Source organism: Bombus bifarius, unplaced genomic scaffold (genome assembly GCF_011952205.1).
Source record: "Bombus bifarius isolate JDL3187 unplaced genomic scaffold, Bbif_JDL3187 scf7180000009200, whole genome shotgun sequence".
In the NCBI taxonomy this organism is placed as follows: domain Eukaryota; kingdom Metazoa; phylum Arthropoda; class Insecta; order Hymenoptera; family Apidae; genus Bombus; species Bombus bifarius.
Genome location: NW_022884965.1, coordinates 1222556 through 1239488, shown reverse-complemented (window position 1 = coordinate 1239488; position 16933 = coordinate 1222556). Strand labels below are relative to the sequence as shown.

At 48.9% G+C, this 16933-nt stretch overlaps 1 protein-coding gene across 9 annotated transcripts in view; it reads left to right on the top strand.

Annotated features, from left to right (window-relative positions):
* LOC117214322 (uncharacterized protein CG43867) overlaps positions 1-16933 on the top strand; it is a 98470-nt gene that overhangs the window by 46366 nt on the left and 35171 nt on the right. The window contains exons 1-2 of one of the 9 annotated variants that reach the window (XM_033460329.1): positions 10392-11030; positions 15752-15893. The exons of 7 other annotated variants lie outside the window; for them this stretch is intronic. In XM_033460329.1, coding sequence (XP_033316220.1) covers positions 15819-15893 — 75 coding nt within the window. In that variant the 5' untranslated portion in view covers positions 10392-11030; positions 15752-15818. Of the gene's footprint in view, positions 1-10391; positions 11031-15591; positions 15894-16933 lie in introns of those variants that run through there. One more of the 9 variants, XM_033460330.1, reaches the window with a different exon arrangement.

Here is a 16933-nt window from a genome sequence, read left to right as displayed (position 1 = left end):
GATTACGTTGTTTTTCACTCGGTTGTTATTCAAACGTATTCTTGAAATAGATGATACTTCCTGAAAATTCAGCAAAACATGTCACAGAAGGCGCCATATAACCAACACTTTTTTCGCCGCTTGTACACGTGGTTGTTACATTTCGGCGAATGAAGCTGCAGCCCGGCGGAATCGGGCGATAATACTTAACAGACTGACAGTACCGGCGTTCTGAGGTTATTATTGGAAGGTGCCGGTAATTATCTTAGCAAGGGGCCGCCTGCAGCTCGGGGTTGCTCCCCGGAACGGCGATCTTCGCGCTGTTTATGACAATGATGGATGGTTCCTCCGGTAATTCATCATCGCCCGGCACGATCCCCTCTCGATGTCTCCTGCTGCTGGTTCTTCCGCGATCGGATAAGCCTCCGTTCGTCCGGGCGGATTCCTCGCGGATTTTTCACGCTCGCTCGATCGGTTACACCGTCACGTTCTCTTCAACCCTCTGACACGATGCTTCGGATTAAGACGAACGGGATCATCGACGAGCTTAACCGTGTCCCGTGGCGAATGGCGTCTGAAACAGGAATAGAATCCAACGCGGAACCAACCCTGTCACGCGTTCCTCATCCTTGACCCCCGACCGCTTAACGCTCCGTATCGATCGCCGTATTTTTAGACGTGGGTAGTAAACAGGCAACAAAGCTAATCTCACAGCATCTCGATCCGGATCTCAGTGCTGGAAGCATCTTCCGCGAGCAACCTCGTGAATCCTGTATCAGTTTCAAAGTGTAGAAACGGTTAACTGTGGAGGATATTTCACCGCTTCGAGGATTAACCCTTGGCGAAGGTACGGTTTACCCTTTCGAACAAGTATATCGTGCTCTTGAAAAGCTTCTCCCTTTAAAAACAAAGCACGATCTTTGGGGTGTGAATTCCGTCACTTATGATCCTCGATCACGCAACGCGTTCGATGATCCTCGAACGACGAGAGCGAAGCGGGACGACGCCGATAACCTCGGCGAGGGGTGGCGACGGAATTGTTTGCGGTGGCCGGGCTGCTCGCCACGAGGGGTGGCTCGAATTAATGGCCACAATCCTACATTCAACCTCCTTAGTCCGGATTAGTACTGACACGAATGGCGTGTCATTGGGAGCCGGGAATCCCAGGGATGGGCCGGGCGCTAAGCAGACGCCGGGAATTCCCCGAGGAGCAGGGAATAGAGCTTCCAGCGCGATGCCGACGTAACCGCGGATTTCGAGCCGGCGTCGTTTACACGCGATACACGGCCACGATCCTCGAGATTCCGCTGGTAAATAGTGTAACGCGACATGCTACGATGCAGTTTTTATTAGGGCAGCTCCTTCGAGCTCCCTGCGAGTCGGTGATCGCCAGTTCTTCGGGGATGAAAGACGAACCGACGCGACTGCCACATGCGTCCTCGTCTAAATATTGGATAGCGCGGTGCAAATCGTCCATCTGAATACCATCGTGGCAATGTCGCTCTCCTCTCGGATGCCATGTGGCAGTCACTGATATCCTTTTGGGGGAAACTTTTGTACAGAATGGTGAGAAAACAAAGGAAATTCTCATTCTCAATGGAAACAATGGAGACTAAAATTTGAAATTCTCACAAATATTCGTACAAGACAACCAGCAAAATTTATTCATCTTCTATTAATAATTGTTTACTTTTGGAGTTACGTATGCAAATGCGCTTCGCAATAGAACCTCATTTGTTTGAACGAGATTTTAGTTAGTGGTCGACTAAACGAACTGCCGACGGTTGAATCTACCAATCTGAGTGTGAACTTCTATAATATGAATTGCAATTGCAGTAGGATCTCGATTAGCCGGTGTCTTCTGTTTACTAGTAACAAACACTCGCGTTTACGTGTCTTATGTACATAACAAATTCTGTCGTTTAGTCGCACGGTACCATCCGAGTACCGACAGTTATTATTACTGTTATATTATATTATATTATGTATTACAAGAATAGATTCGGTTGAGTCACTGAAATCGACGATTCTTGATTTCGGTGCAGGTGAATCTACCATTGGAGATGTAGAGAGGAGAGATTAATCTATAAAAATTATTAGTTGCGAGTTAAGATAAGAAAGTGGCTAATAATTCGCACATCGCCGATGCAGATATGATCGCTGCTATATGAAATGATGCCGGCGGTGGACTTGTAGAAGATGAACTTGAAGAAGAGACACCTGTAAATGCAAAATTGAAAATATATATTATTACATTCTAAATAATTCTATCACGTAAGCAACCGTTCAATGAACAATCTAAGAATTTAGGACGAAAGTATTAGCCTGGGTAACTTAATCGAGGAAGCATCTTCCTGGCCAGCTGAAGATCCAAGCTCGAATCCCTGTCTAGTAACCCGACCGACCAAATATTTTTCTTCCTTGCAATAATAAATGAAAAAGAAAGAACGATTATATCATAAAAAAGAATACATGCCGAGAAATATCGAGGTTATCGTAGCGCAGAAAACACAGTCCCGCTTATTTTCCCTGGTCCCGTGATTACCCGTTGAACCTCGATTTATCTTGACTGTTTGTCACCCGATCTAGCCAGTTAATCGAGGTTCTGTGTAAACTATTTGTACCTTGACAAATTCGTATAAACAAGTTCGTACCGTACTTTTGCTTCACTCCGTAAATGTAGAAGAAGCCGACAGCGATCAGACCATTTGCGTTCCAATTATTCACTTAGGATGGTGAACGCTTTCCATATGGCAGCTTCAATTCCTGCACGTTAAATTGTTAATGCGAACCGCAATAAAACGCACACGGCTGCAGTGTTCCGTTAATGCTGCTGGAAAGCTCGCGAGGCATTGTAATCGAGGAATCGTGAGCGAACGAAAACGGGTAAATGGGAGTGGCCCCACACCCCCTACTCTCGTCGGCCATCTCGCGAACAACGAGAAGTACCTGTAGCTGAAACAATGACGATCATCCGGTGGCTGGGAAAGCATCAGCGTTCTCGTTATTTACACGTCGCTTTTGTTTGTCCCATTCGTGGCCCTGTGCGCCACATCCGCGCACCAGAAATATAAATTACCGAGCTGTATTCTTCCCTGTCGAGTCGCGTTTTAGAATCGCTGTCGAATGTAACGCGTTGATTACACCGTCTCTCATCTCCGATGGCGGTCGAGTTTTTGTCGGCGCTTTCCTTCTTTTTATCTCCATCTTTCTCTTCCTCCTTTTTCCTCTTTTTCTAGTTTCTCGCGTTCGGAGATTGATGCGTTGGAAGATTTTCATCGGAACGATAGGATCACCGCGAGTTTCAACGCTAATCACCGATCCTTTAGAAGAATTCTTCCAAGATACGAGACTGATTAGTCCGCCACTCGATGAGTTTCCCACCGGATCCTCAATGAAACACAGGCTTTTCTCTTCCACGATGAAACGCGTCGATCTTTTCTTCTATAATCTGCTGTATGTACTCGATCGTCGATCTCTTTGAGCAGACTCGATCGTCGATCTCTTTAAGCAGACTCGCTCGTTTCCAAATAACGTCGAAAGTTGAAACGATCGTTCACTTAAAGGCTTGTTAGGTAGCTGGCTAGCTGGCTGATACGGTAGACAAAACATCGCTGGAAGCTTTACGCTACGCGTTTCGTCTTGGAGAACTCGATTAATCTTTCAGGGCAATTCCCAACGATCCCGGAACGAAAACAGAGCCATCGGGATAGCTTTTTGCGGGCATGCAGCGTCTAGAGACGCCTATAGAGGTAGGTTTTTCGCGACGAAAGGGGTGAACGGGCGCGAGACTCTCGAGGAATCGTCAAGGAGGATCGATCGAGCGGAAGTCGGGCGGGAATAACAAGCCCGTGGAAACGCGCGATCCCGCGCGCAGCCCGACCATGCGAGGGATAATATTACCCGGTTATATAGCCGCGGAGTCATTAATTCTATCGATTTCGCCGTACTCCTCGCTGGTTCCTCGTTATACCTGTTCAGACCTCTCGCGGAGATTACAAGCCGAAGGACGTACTCGATGAGCCCGTCTAACGACCTACTCAGACCGATCGTAGTGAAATTCTACACACTTCGCGTAATTAAAAGCTCATTGACCATGATTTTGGTGACATTTTTCGACAAGCATACGAAATATTTAGGTTTCTCGTTATTAACGACAGATTGAACAATTTCTAAGCTTCCAAGGAATAGGTCGCGGTATTTGGAAATACTGCGAGACGTTAAGCCAACGTATTAGACCGAAGATTGTTCGTACGTAAACGAGCCACGCGAGGCTGGCCGAGTCTCCGTCATGAAAATTAGTTGATCGAGCAACGACGTCGTAACTTGGTATTGTAGAGCGCTACATTAGTGCAGAACCGGCTCGAGGGATGCTTAAACCATTAGCCCGCGTAATCTGGCTGATTTCGATCAATCAGCCAATGAATCAGTCCGTTCCGAGTACGCTCGTACTCGCTTGAAATCCACTCGGCTTTAAATACCTCGAATTCCTCGAAATCCTTTAGTTCTAATAATGCCCTATCAACTTTGCGTATTTATTCTAACACGAATTTCCCGAGAATTCAGCGATCACGAGCTGACAGAACAATAACGGTCGCGATAAATCGCGAGACGCAACCGGTGCGCGTGTCGGCGGAGGGAAATCAATGACGGCACGTATACTACTGGTCGTACAACGGCCGATGATTTATCGTCGCATCATTGGTTGGCCTATACGCAGACAGAAAACTATTTCCCCGACTACACAGGCCCATAGACCCTTACGTAGGTGTGTCGACCATAGACGCACTGACAAACGGCCAATTTACGGGCTGTGTTTCGCGACCGAATTTTCCACGACAACGTCCGCGCACCCTTCGTGGGGGGAAACTCGAGGCCCCCGGAATATCCGGCTTATCTGCTGCCTGGGAAAAAATCGCCGCCGCGTTCGAAGCTTATCTGCACTCCTTATCGACCGTCTCTCTTTCTCATCTCCCCCTCCGATTCGACTCGTTAGATTTGCGTTTACAGGGATGCGGGGTAACCGAGCCTCGCGCTAGACGCGAACGTTTTGCTCGCTACGATCGCCGCGATGATTAGCCTTATCCGAGGAATTAATCGGGCTCGTTTGTAAGACGGACACGGCAGCGTTATTAAATTTCATCACGCGCACGCCTATCGGTTCCTGGGACTTGTTTGACCGTGCGTAGGGTTAGCTCCGAACCCTCGCCGCAGTTTCGACTAGATATATCGTTCTTCTTCCCTGACAATTTATGGCTGCTTTCGGACACGTTTCTCGCGAGGCCACAGGATTCTTCGTGAAATGTTTCCTGGCATCTAAATGGAAGTACGTGGCCTCGTTCTGACTGGCAATTTATTTTTATTGAAATTGTGATAATTACAAGAACGCTATGGTCCCCGATGTACAGTTCGTATCGTTGGAAGTATAAAAGCGGCCCTAAATCGAGCCTAAGCGTAGCTGGTTTCTCATTTTCGAAAGTCCGAGTTTGTTGGAAATTGGTATTTGTTCAAGGAAGAATAAAATTGGATCCGTGAAGGATAAAGAGGAACAACGTGATCGGACATTTTTTACGGTGTCGGAAGCGTATCGTTTTCAGCACTTGGCCGGTCTGGCGAGGCTAGGCGAAAATTTAATTAAAGCCGCCGCGACCGGTGCGCCTCGCCTCCGTGCATTTACCAATTATCGAACTAAATGGAACTACATTATGCAGCATTTACATTCCGATAATTATGCCGTGAGATTTTGAAATCACGCTCTGCCTCGTTCCACGTCGCGCGTTAAACGTTCAACGGTGCCGGTGCAAAGGTTATTGGCGCGCTGCTAATTATATCAGTCTCCCGTTGTTCCACCAAAGTTTCCACCTTGTTTTAATCGCACTGGCAAGTTCTTGCCAAAATGCAATATTTAATCTCGCAGAAGTTAAATCGATACACCTCGCGCAAACATGTTTTCGATGTACCATGCGTCCTAAAAATAAAAGATAAAAGAAAATAAAAAAACGAAAGTAAGAAGAACGTTTGGAGAAAAAATTCACCCGTGAACGTACAATCGTAAGACGATAGATTTCTGGTTGACGGTTTTCGGTACGTCTTATCGAACTTCCGCTTCCCCATCGAGCGGCCCCCCTTTCTCCTTCCGTTTTCCACAACCTCGTTCTTTCTTTTCTTCCTTCCTTCCTGTTTACCGCTCCATTCTTCGTTCATCCGGTTATCAGGCAGCGGGAAAAGTTGGCAGAATTAAATATTGATTTTGTTCGCGAACCGGCTGAGAAGGGGCGGGGACGTCGACAAGTTTATCGCTGATTTTGGCCGAAAATCCACTTACGTCGACTTTAAAAGGGCGCTACCAGGCTTCCTATCCTTTCGAAGCTCCGGTGAAAACGATTTAGCCTCTATTTGCGTGCCTTAGACGCTGCCGAACTTCGAATGCCGCGCCGATGAATCGAAATTTATTGGTCCCGGTCGCCTTTTGTCGTTCTATTCAGCTTCCATTCCTGCACCGCCGCCGTGAAAAACTTTCGGAGACACGGCGGTGTAAAAAATGGCAGGAAGGTTCGTTCTAAGGCATTACAGGGTCTCCTTTTAAGCTGTTGTTGGCGGCCGACGCTATTGCCGGCGCGAATTCATCGATTTTCGCTATTGCACGAGTTGCACGGTGTGTATCGATCACTCGATATAGATCGTCTACCGCAACCACGAGTCTGTTCCCGACCCTGGGTTCCGCTAAGTAGCCCAGTTGATGAGTCTATTAGCAGTGGCCTACGGGAAAATACGCAGCTTCCTCTTTTGCCTCGTCGTTTCTTGCTCCCCTGCCCCGCCTTGTTGAAGAGCACTCGACTGCCGAATGACGTTGATAACTTGGGGAAAACGTCCATTAGCGTTGGATTCCAGACGAAAGTTTCCTTTGTCTCTCGCGCTGATGATAAGAGATGAAAATCGTTTGATAAAAGTGATCTAAGAACGCGCAGCTCTGGAGAGCTGGTCGGAACGGTAACGTGGCTGGCTCGATGGAATTCTCCGTCGTCCAACGCAGAAATTCTTTCGCTCGCGACCAGCCACGCAAGGAGAACGTCGTTGATCCGCGATTAAGCTACGGTCCTGACCCAGTTGCAAAGTTGTCGGCGATAATTACGACGTCGCCGGTCGCCTGGGCGGTCGAGTAATTGAAAAAAACGCTCGTCGTTGATGCGGGACGACGCGTGGGCGCGGCCGGATCGCCTCTCAAAATTCATAGCACGAACTGCGCTCTGGAGTCGGTGGAGAATTTCGCGAAAATTCCCGGCATAGCCGTCGGTCACCGGTAGCCGCTCTAATGAAACCGCATCGGTTAATTAACCGATCGGATCGATTAATCATCTTTCCAGGCACTCGAAGCGCGCTTTCGGAGATCGCATAGAACACGTGGGCGGTAGAAGTTGGTCTGCAAGAGACAAGGATCGAGATCCTGGTCTCTGTTAAAGCGGAAGAAAGTGTATTACATTGTGATTCTCTGGTATGATGGACGTTTCTGTGCACGACAACCGTTCCAGATCTTAGGATTAGGAAGAAATTGATGGAACAGTGCTCAGGAACCCGAATGATTGGTTCCCTACAATTCTGGCGTTCGTTCTCCTGTGTTCCTGTAGTTTCTATGTTTCGTGCTTGGACGAGCATCTCGCAACGATTTATTCTAAAATGTTTGTTCTTCCTCCTGTTTGTTCGTTGACGTTTTTATTTTTAACATTTTCGCTTGCTTGCGTTTTTATTTATCTAGTTGTTTACACGTTTCTTTGTTTACATCGTTCTATCTGTCATGGTTGAACAACGCAGCTCTGTTGTTTCTACGCCAGGATTAAAGCAGAGGAGCCAGTGCAGATCGATCGATGGATACGCCGTCCTGCGAGCGAAGGGTTGCGAATTACAGTTTCGGTTCAGCGATCCAAAAGATCGAACATCTATTCACCGTATCCAATCGGAAATTAACGCGCTACGAACAGAGAAGACGAGAAGCACGATGGATTCGTCGAGCTGCAGCTCGATTATGCGCGGGACTTAATTTTCCTCGCGCGTAATAGCCACTTCCGGCCCAGTTGCTGCGTGCCTCGGCCTGGCAAGACGCGGCCACGCCAGTAGACAGAAAATATTGTCGGCGGTCAGTTTGAACGTGGACGCGCGTTCGTCTCGCGCAAATAAAAGCATACTCGTGCCTGCTCGGTTAATTTGGAAATAAGGGAGAATTTACGACGTCTACGGATCTCGTTAAACCTTTCCGCGATTAAGAGATTCGCACATATTTCATTCGTTCAGCTGAGGTCGAGGGAAATTAAATCGGTTATCCTGTTAAGCCGAGCCAACCGACACGTCTTATTCTTGGATCTGCGGACGCGTTTGGAAATCTAAACGAGCCGTGTTTCTTCGTTATGTACTAGGGACGGTGATCGAACGATCATCGAGAACAAGAGACTCGAAAGAAAGTTTCCAAGCGTCTGCGGAGCCGATCGACTGACAGACAATGAATCCTCTTCGAGGGATTAAACTCTCTCGTTCCCTCTCCCCTTGTCTGTATCTTTATCGTTCTTCCTAAGAGTCGTTCGGAAAATACAAAAACGGTTAAAGAAGTTTTCGAGCCTCGTTGAATCGTTTATTCGACGGTATACTTGCTCGAAACTTCATTCGTTCGACGCGTTTTAAAACTCTCTTCGTAATTAATTAGCACCCATCTTCTCGTTCAGTCGAATTCCACCCAAACACCCTTCAAGCACCCATAAAAACATTCCAAATTGCGCAATTAAAACCTGGCTGGTAGTTTCTACAGTTTCACGAGCCTCTAAACCTCACCCCAGCATGGCAAATAAAAACTTGCCAAAACCATCAAACCCACCCACGCTCGAACCACTTAAAATCAATTTACCTTTCTGCCGAGCACGATCTTCTCCCCTCGAGGTAATTTCCAAAAGATCATCATCGTTGGATCCACCGTTCCGTAACGATTAAATCTTGTAAAGCAGAAAGAAGGAAATTTCGGATCGAAAATAGCGTTGCTCGAATTCCAGGCAATTACGGCGGGAAGCGCAACGAGTCGTGCTGGTCGCGCGTAAACCTGGTTATATGCGTCCCGTCAGTGACGGTCGTCGATGTCAACCGTAAAACGACGTCACTACGAGTCGTCCGTGATGACACGCGGATGACCAAGAGCCGAGATATCCCGGCTTCCAGCTGGTTGCTCGCATCCTGGCCACGTTTCCGTGCTGTCTAACCCGCGCGCCGAATATCAAACGCGTCTCGGTACTCGTGTTCGCTTCCGCTATCGGTTTCTTGCGGTGACGCGCGTCGGAACAATAACGTTACGTGATACGGCGCCGACGAAACATCGTTCGACGCGTGGTTCTCCCCGAGCGTTTTAAAGGGGAGACGAGATTTCGTCGAAAGCGAGGGGACTTTTTCAAGTGCGTTTTTCAAGCTTCCAACGAATCCACGCGCTAACGTAGAAATTTGCTTTCTCTTTGTTACAGGTGAGTCCCAATGCCGAATAAACGATACATTTTGGAACTGGCTGTGCAAGGTAGTTGTTCGCATATCTGTTTATCAACATCGTATCTAGATCGGTCGATCGAAGCTCGGTTAAATAGAAATCCACCGCGACTTCCGATTTGGATGCAAGGCGTCGCGTCTCCGGACACGTATTTCGCGTCTACAGGTTACATCTATCGACCATTTTTCAATATCCCTCCGCAACTACTATTTCGGTCAAGGTAGACCTACGTTCCAACTATCTGTTGACCACGATAGATTCACGCGGACCGACCTACCCCAAGTTGGACTGTGTCAAACAGTCTTTGTCGAACTCTGTTGGAATCTACCTATTCGAAAGGATCTGGTCCTTATCGCGAAAAAGCGCGCACACACGTATTACGCAATCGAGCATCCAGATCCTATGTCACCGTCCCACCTTCCCAACGATCCCGATACTCGGTTAACCTATCCGTTACGTAACCCCTTGCCGAAGCAGCGAAAGTGGGAGTTAAGCTCGTGCACAGTGGGCGAAGCAAGAGTTGCCGCAGTCGCGTGAAAAAGGTGATTACGAGCGGCTGTCAGCGCGATACAAGAGAGACAGAGGAAAGAAGGGAAGGCGACGCGGCAGCGTGTAGGAGGGCAGGAGAGGTTGCGGGCACAGTTTGGCAGAACTCCCGATTCCGTATTCTGCAGTGATCCGCCGCATCCCCGTGCGGCGCGCGTGCTGTTGTTATTGTTGTTCACGGTGGAGGAGCAGCGAGGCAGAGAACACGGCAGACACCGGGTTCGGCCAGGTGGAACGAGGATAGCCGGCATTTTTGTTTGGGGTTACAACGCGCATGTGACGTACGGCACGCTCTCTTCCTCTCTGTCGCTCCCTCTGTCTCTTCGGTGGCTCGGAGCACAACTTGGACGCTAGAACACAAGTTCCCTCTCAGTGGCCCGTGAACCGCGACCGGAGCAGCACGCTCTCGTTGTCGTTCGATCGATCATCGCTTTGCGAGACACGCGATCATCCCCACTCTATTTCCGACCCTCTCTGTTCGACTCCTCTTCTGGTACGTTGACGCTTCCGTGGCACGCTGACGCTTCCGTGACTCGCGATGGACATTTCCGGCCGGCCTTGCCGCGACGCGTCACGTTCTTCGCCCCTCTCCCTCGATACTCAGTGACACGAGCTGACGACATCCGACAACGCATTCCAAGTAGAGAAGGTGGTGGATTTAGACGAGCAAAAACTGTCCGACGATCGTCGACCGTTCTGGGACCAACCGTAGGATGACTCGGATGGACTGCTCGGAACTCGATTATCGGTGAAAGGATTTCCAAGTACCTGCTTTACGAGTCGGATATCGAGGGTGAACTGATATCCCGCGTCGATTAATCGAACGTTCAGTGGAATTTGTAAAAGGAAAAGAGGCGGATATCGGTCGATAGAAGACATTCGACTGCGAGTCGTTCGGTAGGCCGTTATCGAGGAAAGTGCGGCGGTTTAATTCGCTTTTATTCGCTGGCGCGGCTTAATCGGCCCGTGAAATGACGATCGTAAGACACCACCGGTAAGGGTAATTAATTGTCGCCGCGATTCTCTCGTTATTACCGTGCGCGCACACACACGTTTACCTTCGTCCTCGTTTTTCTCCGCCCTTGCACACCGACGACGAGAGCTCGCGTCTGTCGATCGATGACGCGGTTTTTAATTAAAAAAATCGCTGTCCGACCGCCGCGAGCCCGCCGGCATAATTAAACGGGTTTCGTTAACGCATGGTTAATGAAGTTACGATAACGACGCGTGGGGATTCGCGTTGTGTTCGAGGCGCGAAAACCAGAAGAGAGCGCGCACGCGACCGGCTTAATAACGAGCGAATCGACACGTCGACGCGACGCGACGCGAACCTACGATTCGCGCGGACGCTACGGCACGACATCCGCTCTGTATCGAGCACCATTTTTCCCCATCGTTTATTCATCCGTTCACCGACTATACGGGACGTTACCCGCGATTCGATGAATTATTCGCATCTCGAGTATATTTCGCCGTTACCGGTGAACAGCCAGCTTCACGAGGGCTGCTCCGGAAAACCTGTTTATAGAGTTACGTGTTTTTATGGAAGGATCCATTACGGAGGGTAACGTGGAATCGAGGAAGTATCGGTTTTGTCTCGTATCGATGTAGTTTGGGAGAAAGGGGATGTTAAAGTAGTCTCGATCTCTGTCGAGTGTCTTTGCACTTTTCGTTTATGACGTCGAACGAGTTTTGTTCCGCGAAGTCGAGAGGTTGATAGCGAACAGCCATATAACTTTTTTTCGTTTTCGGATCCTTTGTACGTTTAACTTCCTTTCCCTTTTTTACACCGACTGCGTTAACTTTTTCAAGCAGGCTTTTTGTCGTTCTCGATGGAACAAATCGTAGTGAAGTGTCATCGAGTAGCATGAAACGCGATCGAATGGCAGGTGGCAAACGGTCGACAGGTTCTCCAGGCTGAAAGGGTCGATCGACACGAGTATTCGAATCCGCTCTCTCGACGACTGTGACACGCGTCGCGCCGCCAGCCGCTAAGATAATTAGCAGCCCTCGTAGCCGACGATACTAATTAGCAGGTAAACGGCTCACGGCCGAGCGAGAAAAATCAAGGGATCTTTTCGCGCTGGTAATTAATCGGTCTCGGCTCAAGTTCCTAGCCAATTAGCAAGGTGCTTGAGCGATCGTGTGCTGAGCCAACGTCTCTTTCGACGACCCTGGCCCGTGGATCCGTGAACGGGTGCAACCGAGCATCAGCCCCTTTTGTCATCGCTGTCCTTTGGAATGCGTTTCGCGCCCGGATGAACCTTTATTCCTTTTCCGTGTCACGACAGGTGTTGCGCTCTATCGATTCGTTTGTACGAGCTTTTTAAATCGGTAATAAAGGGTACAACAGCGGTTTAAACGTTCATGAAAGAAACAACGCGCTATATTATCTGGTTACCTCCGATAAATCGTACGTCTCGATAGAATCGCTGGAATATAGGGAGTTGCAGAGTTAATAGATAGAACGGTCGGAGCACATAGCAGAAGTAGACAAAGACCCGGGCCCATCGAGATACACGAAAAATGAAGACAGGCGGCGTTTAATCGCGGATAATATCGGAATTACGCGGTCGCCATTGAGAATTACCTTGGACGTGGCTGGGCGGTTGCACAGCCATTCTCCATTTCCCCGTTGCGTTCTCTCTCGCTCTTTGTCCCCGGCATTTAATCTGTCGATTTAGCCGAGTAGCTCGCGAATACCGAAGTTGTACGCGCCGAAAGAGAGGTAAAAGGCTGCATTGTCGATCGTATTTGGTCGGTATCAGTTTCCATTCGGCTGCGATGCTGGTGGTGGGGTGACGGTAGGGTGGCGATGGGCTCGGCCCTTTTTCAATTAAGCTTTGATCACAGAGTCGAGATAAAACGCGTCGGCTCGGTTCGTGTCGAGAGCTCGAACGAACATCGGTCGATCGCACGGCGGACAGAGACACGTGGAAAAACTCGAGAGAAGAAGAGGCGCAAGTTGGAAAGAGAGTGGCGAAGCACACGGGCCTGCTTCATCTCTCGTGGAACGCGCGATAAATCGACAAAAAGAAACATAGGTTTAGCGAAATCACCTCTCGTCCTCGATCGTTTTTGACGCGCCTTTCACCGTGTCTATCCATTTATTATACGTCGACGAACCGTGCTCTCGTAACCGGCGAATCGACGGAAGCGCCGCGAGATCCGACCGATCCATCGATTGTTCGCGATTAATGGAGTGAAAAGTCCGGGCTGCTGACCTTTCTAACGCGAGTCGATCCGCGCGCCTTTCTACAGGATCGATGCCTGTTTCGCAAACAGCGATATCGATTTTCTAGGATTCGATGTACCCGAGAAAACACCAGACGGAAAGAGAAAGTTTGCAAAAGGGCGCAATTAGAGGAAGCAAAAGGAAGCAGTTCCGCGGCGCATCGCGAAATTTCCACCCTTTGCGGAGGTAGAGGAATACATTAACCCGTCGGTCTCCATTCGAAAATAAACGAAAGCTGGACGAACGGCCGCGTATTTACGTGTTTGCGGAGCACCCTGTCGAGCTAGCGTGTTTGGTAATTAAATGCCCCTAGGAGCAACTCCGCTTTGACCCGTACTTCGGGCCTGTCCGCGAATTAACGAGCGCTGCTCAAACATCGAACATTGGGAACGCGGCATCCAACCGCCAAGAATTTCTTTTCCAATCGTAAATTGTTGTCATTCGTGCGAAATGATTAAAAGTCGTCGGGCAAATGGAACATCAAGGCGAATGAATCATCCGAGTGATTTCCGTTCCGGTCGGACCTATCGTTCTGAAAAATTGAATCGATCGTGTCGCGGTACCGTCTCTCGCGGGAAATTAACCGGCGAAGGCATCTTCGTTGACGCGTTCCCGTGGTAATTAACGAAACCTTCGTATCACGGTTGCTCGAAGAATCGAACGAATGCTCGTCGGTCGTCCACTCGAGAGAATTAATAAGGGACTGTGACGCGAGTCAGGTTGTCGCAGTTTTATTAAATCGGCTTTACGACGAAACTTTTTTTCTTTTCTTCTTTTTAGTGGTGCTTCTCGAGAAAAGGCGACAAGGCTCGCCGTTTTACCGATAGGCCGTAACACCCTCCTGTCCAAGCGATATCCGTTGCTGTAAAAATGCCGAAACTACCTGAAACTCGTATAACTGTAGGGAAGAGCCAACGTGCCGGATAATACGACCAAATAACTGCCTTTCGATTCGCGTTTCGTTTCCTGCGAGTTGGTAACGCGCCTTGCTTGAATTTCCAAGCGAGAAGCGGTTAACGTCTCTCGATCGCTGACTCGCTTTTAATCTGCCAGGTAGAGCCAATAAAATTGTCACTAAGATCACGCGTTGCTCTTAAGATCGTTCGCTGCGGATTCGAGTCAGCGTGTAGTTTATGTGTCTCGTAGCCACTCGGACGTGCAACGTCAGCTAAAAATTACGAAATTGTGGAGAAGAGTTTTCTAATAATCCTCGTCAAACGCGCGTAGTAGTACGAAAGAGCAAGTATACGCGTGTAGTATCCAGATTGTTAGATTAGAATTTCCCACTCGTTGCTCTGACGAACGAATCGATACGTTTCTTGCGATAATAAACATAGTTAGAGAATCGCGGTAACTCGAAGGAAATCACGACGAGGTAAAATAACCTAACTCGCGGAGATTCGGACGAAAAACAGACGGCAAGAAAACTCTGTGGCGCGTTTTTCAATGGCCAGGCTTAATTAGTTGGGTGCGAGCGATGTTCCCCGGCGAACAGAGACGAAAAAGAAGATACAAAGAGGCAAAGAAGACGGCACACATCCGATGCGTTTTCTTTCTCGATCGGCCGTGACGGTCGTCGACTGCGTGTCCCCCTCTTGGTTTATTCGACGTGAGGCACGGGGGCGGGAAACGAGCTTCTTTCTCCTTGGAAATCGGTCGTTCGTGCTCCAAACGGGGCTTAAAAATATCCTCCGCCCGAAAATAGTCGATTCGTGCGCGCCAACACCCTCGACGCGTACGTCGTCGCGCGATGCTCTCGCGATGCTCGTCGTTTGCCCCCATAGCCAGTTTTTCTTTCATTGTTTTGCTATGTTTCCACGACGAAAAGCTCGAAAGCACCACCAAAAAGACAAGAACGATTTCTTTCCCTCTCTTTCTCTTTTTCCGTCTCCTTCGGTCGACTCACCGTTCGTAATTTATATGCCGGTTAAAATAGGAGACCGCCTGAAACCGTCTTCTTCCCGCCTCTTTCCTTCCCTCCTTTTTACCAATCCTTCTCCCAGTTTCTCGGTCTCGTTCGTTCGGCTGTTACGAACAATTTTTGAACGCTCAAAGCGGTCGTTGAAGCATTTTAAAGACTCGAAGGGGTTCTTGACGAGCTTCCAAGATCGGAAGCACGATGGAAACTTTAAGTAGAAATTACGGCCCCCTTGGACGGTAGATGTAATGCTCCTTTGTGGTAAAAGGAATTAGTTCTAGCGAACTACGGTTCGATTCTTTTGTTCTTCTGCCTTCTCGAAAGCTTCCTAGAATTCCTAGCGGCGGTCGTTATCTTCTCCAGGTTAGGAAAGTACGATCGAGATTCTCTCGATCGTCGAGTAGAAATCATCGCAGATGGATCGTCGAGTGGCATTGAATAGCAAACGATAGAAATCGTGTTTGGATCATGCTCGATACGAGGCGTGGTTTCGATATTCCGTGTTCCGCTCGTTTCTGCTTCGCGTCGAACGCCGATGGTCAAGAGTGAGTTTCCTCCAAAGGAACTAGTGACGCGCGAGTGAACAGTGCGATCAGAAAGCGGCCAACTGCGACGACAAACTGTGACAAATGGTTCAGCCCGTACGTACGGAGAACAACAACTCCGCCCTGGACATGGAGTCGCTCGAGGAGATGCTCCGCAAGGTAACAACTTTCCAACAACTTTCGACTCTATGTAACACCAGCTTTTCCCCTAGTTTACGTTGACCGCCGTTTCTCTGCTCGTGCTCGAACGTACCTCTGTGTCCAGCCAAACGCGTGCCATCGTAATACAGATTAGGAAGATATAATAACTCGGCTTAACGAGCAAGAATTACTCTACGTCCCGTGGGTCCAAAGACGCACAGGCAGTGGGGGTTGCCGGGGGAAAAGGTTTTTTAACTGCTACTTCCTGTAATGTATTCCGTTAGGCAGCGCTGAATGGACCACTTAGCGACTATCCCGCACGCATGTGTGCCGCAGAGCGAGAGAAAGAGAGTCAGCCTTCCTAGCGTAAGCGCTTTAACGATTCTAAAGCCTTCCTCCTCCTAGCGTACGTGTATGTATATAATACATATACATGCATGTACACGGACCCCCCTTGGCCCTCCTAATAACCGCGCTAATGGTCAATTCAGCAGAAAGTCCCCCTCGCCCATCGAGGACTATCGAGGACTCTCGTGTCGCGTTTTTTCCACGCGACCCGCCATAATTTCACCCCTCGCGGTCGAAAAGAACAGCGTCGACCGAATGTCGGTGAAAACGATACGCCCCCTCCCCTGTCTCGTTTTCTTTCTTTCTTTGCCGGTGGCAAAAGGGGAGCAAACAGACTGGTGTCGCTCTTCTCGTGCTCTCTCTCTCGCTCACTCTGTCTCTGGGTCGAGTGGGTGTGGACAAATAAGCGGAATCCGATGGAACGAAAACGAGGAAGTACCCTTTAGGAATTATTGATTCAGGAAGCGAGCCGGTGGCTCCGAGAACGCCACCAACTTTCTCCCGTTTAGCTAAATCGTCCCGCTGCACGGTGATCCGTTGTAACCTGATGTTTTGACGTACGATAGCCATGGACAGGTGGATTTCGAAAGCAAAACGCGAGCTCCGACAGGGTTATACCCATTTTGCCAATGTAATAACTAACTTCGTGTAGAATCTGACGAACGCTAATATTGATACTGGAGTAGTCATAAATCACGAATGTATGCTAA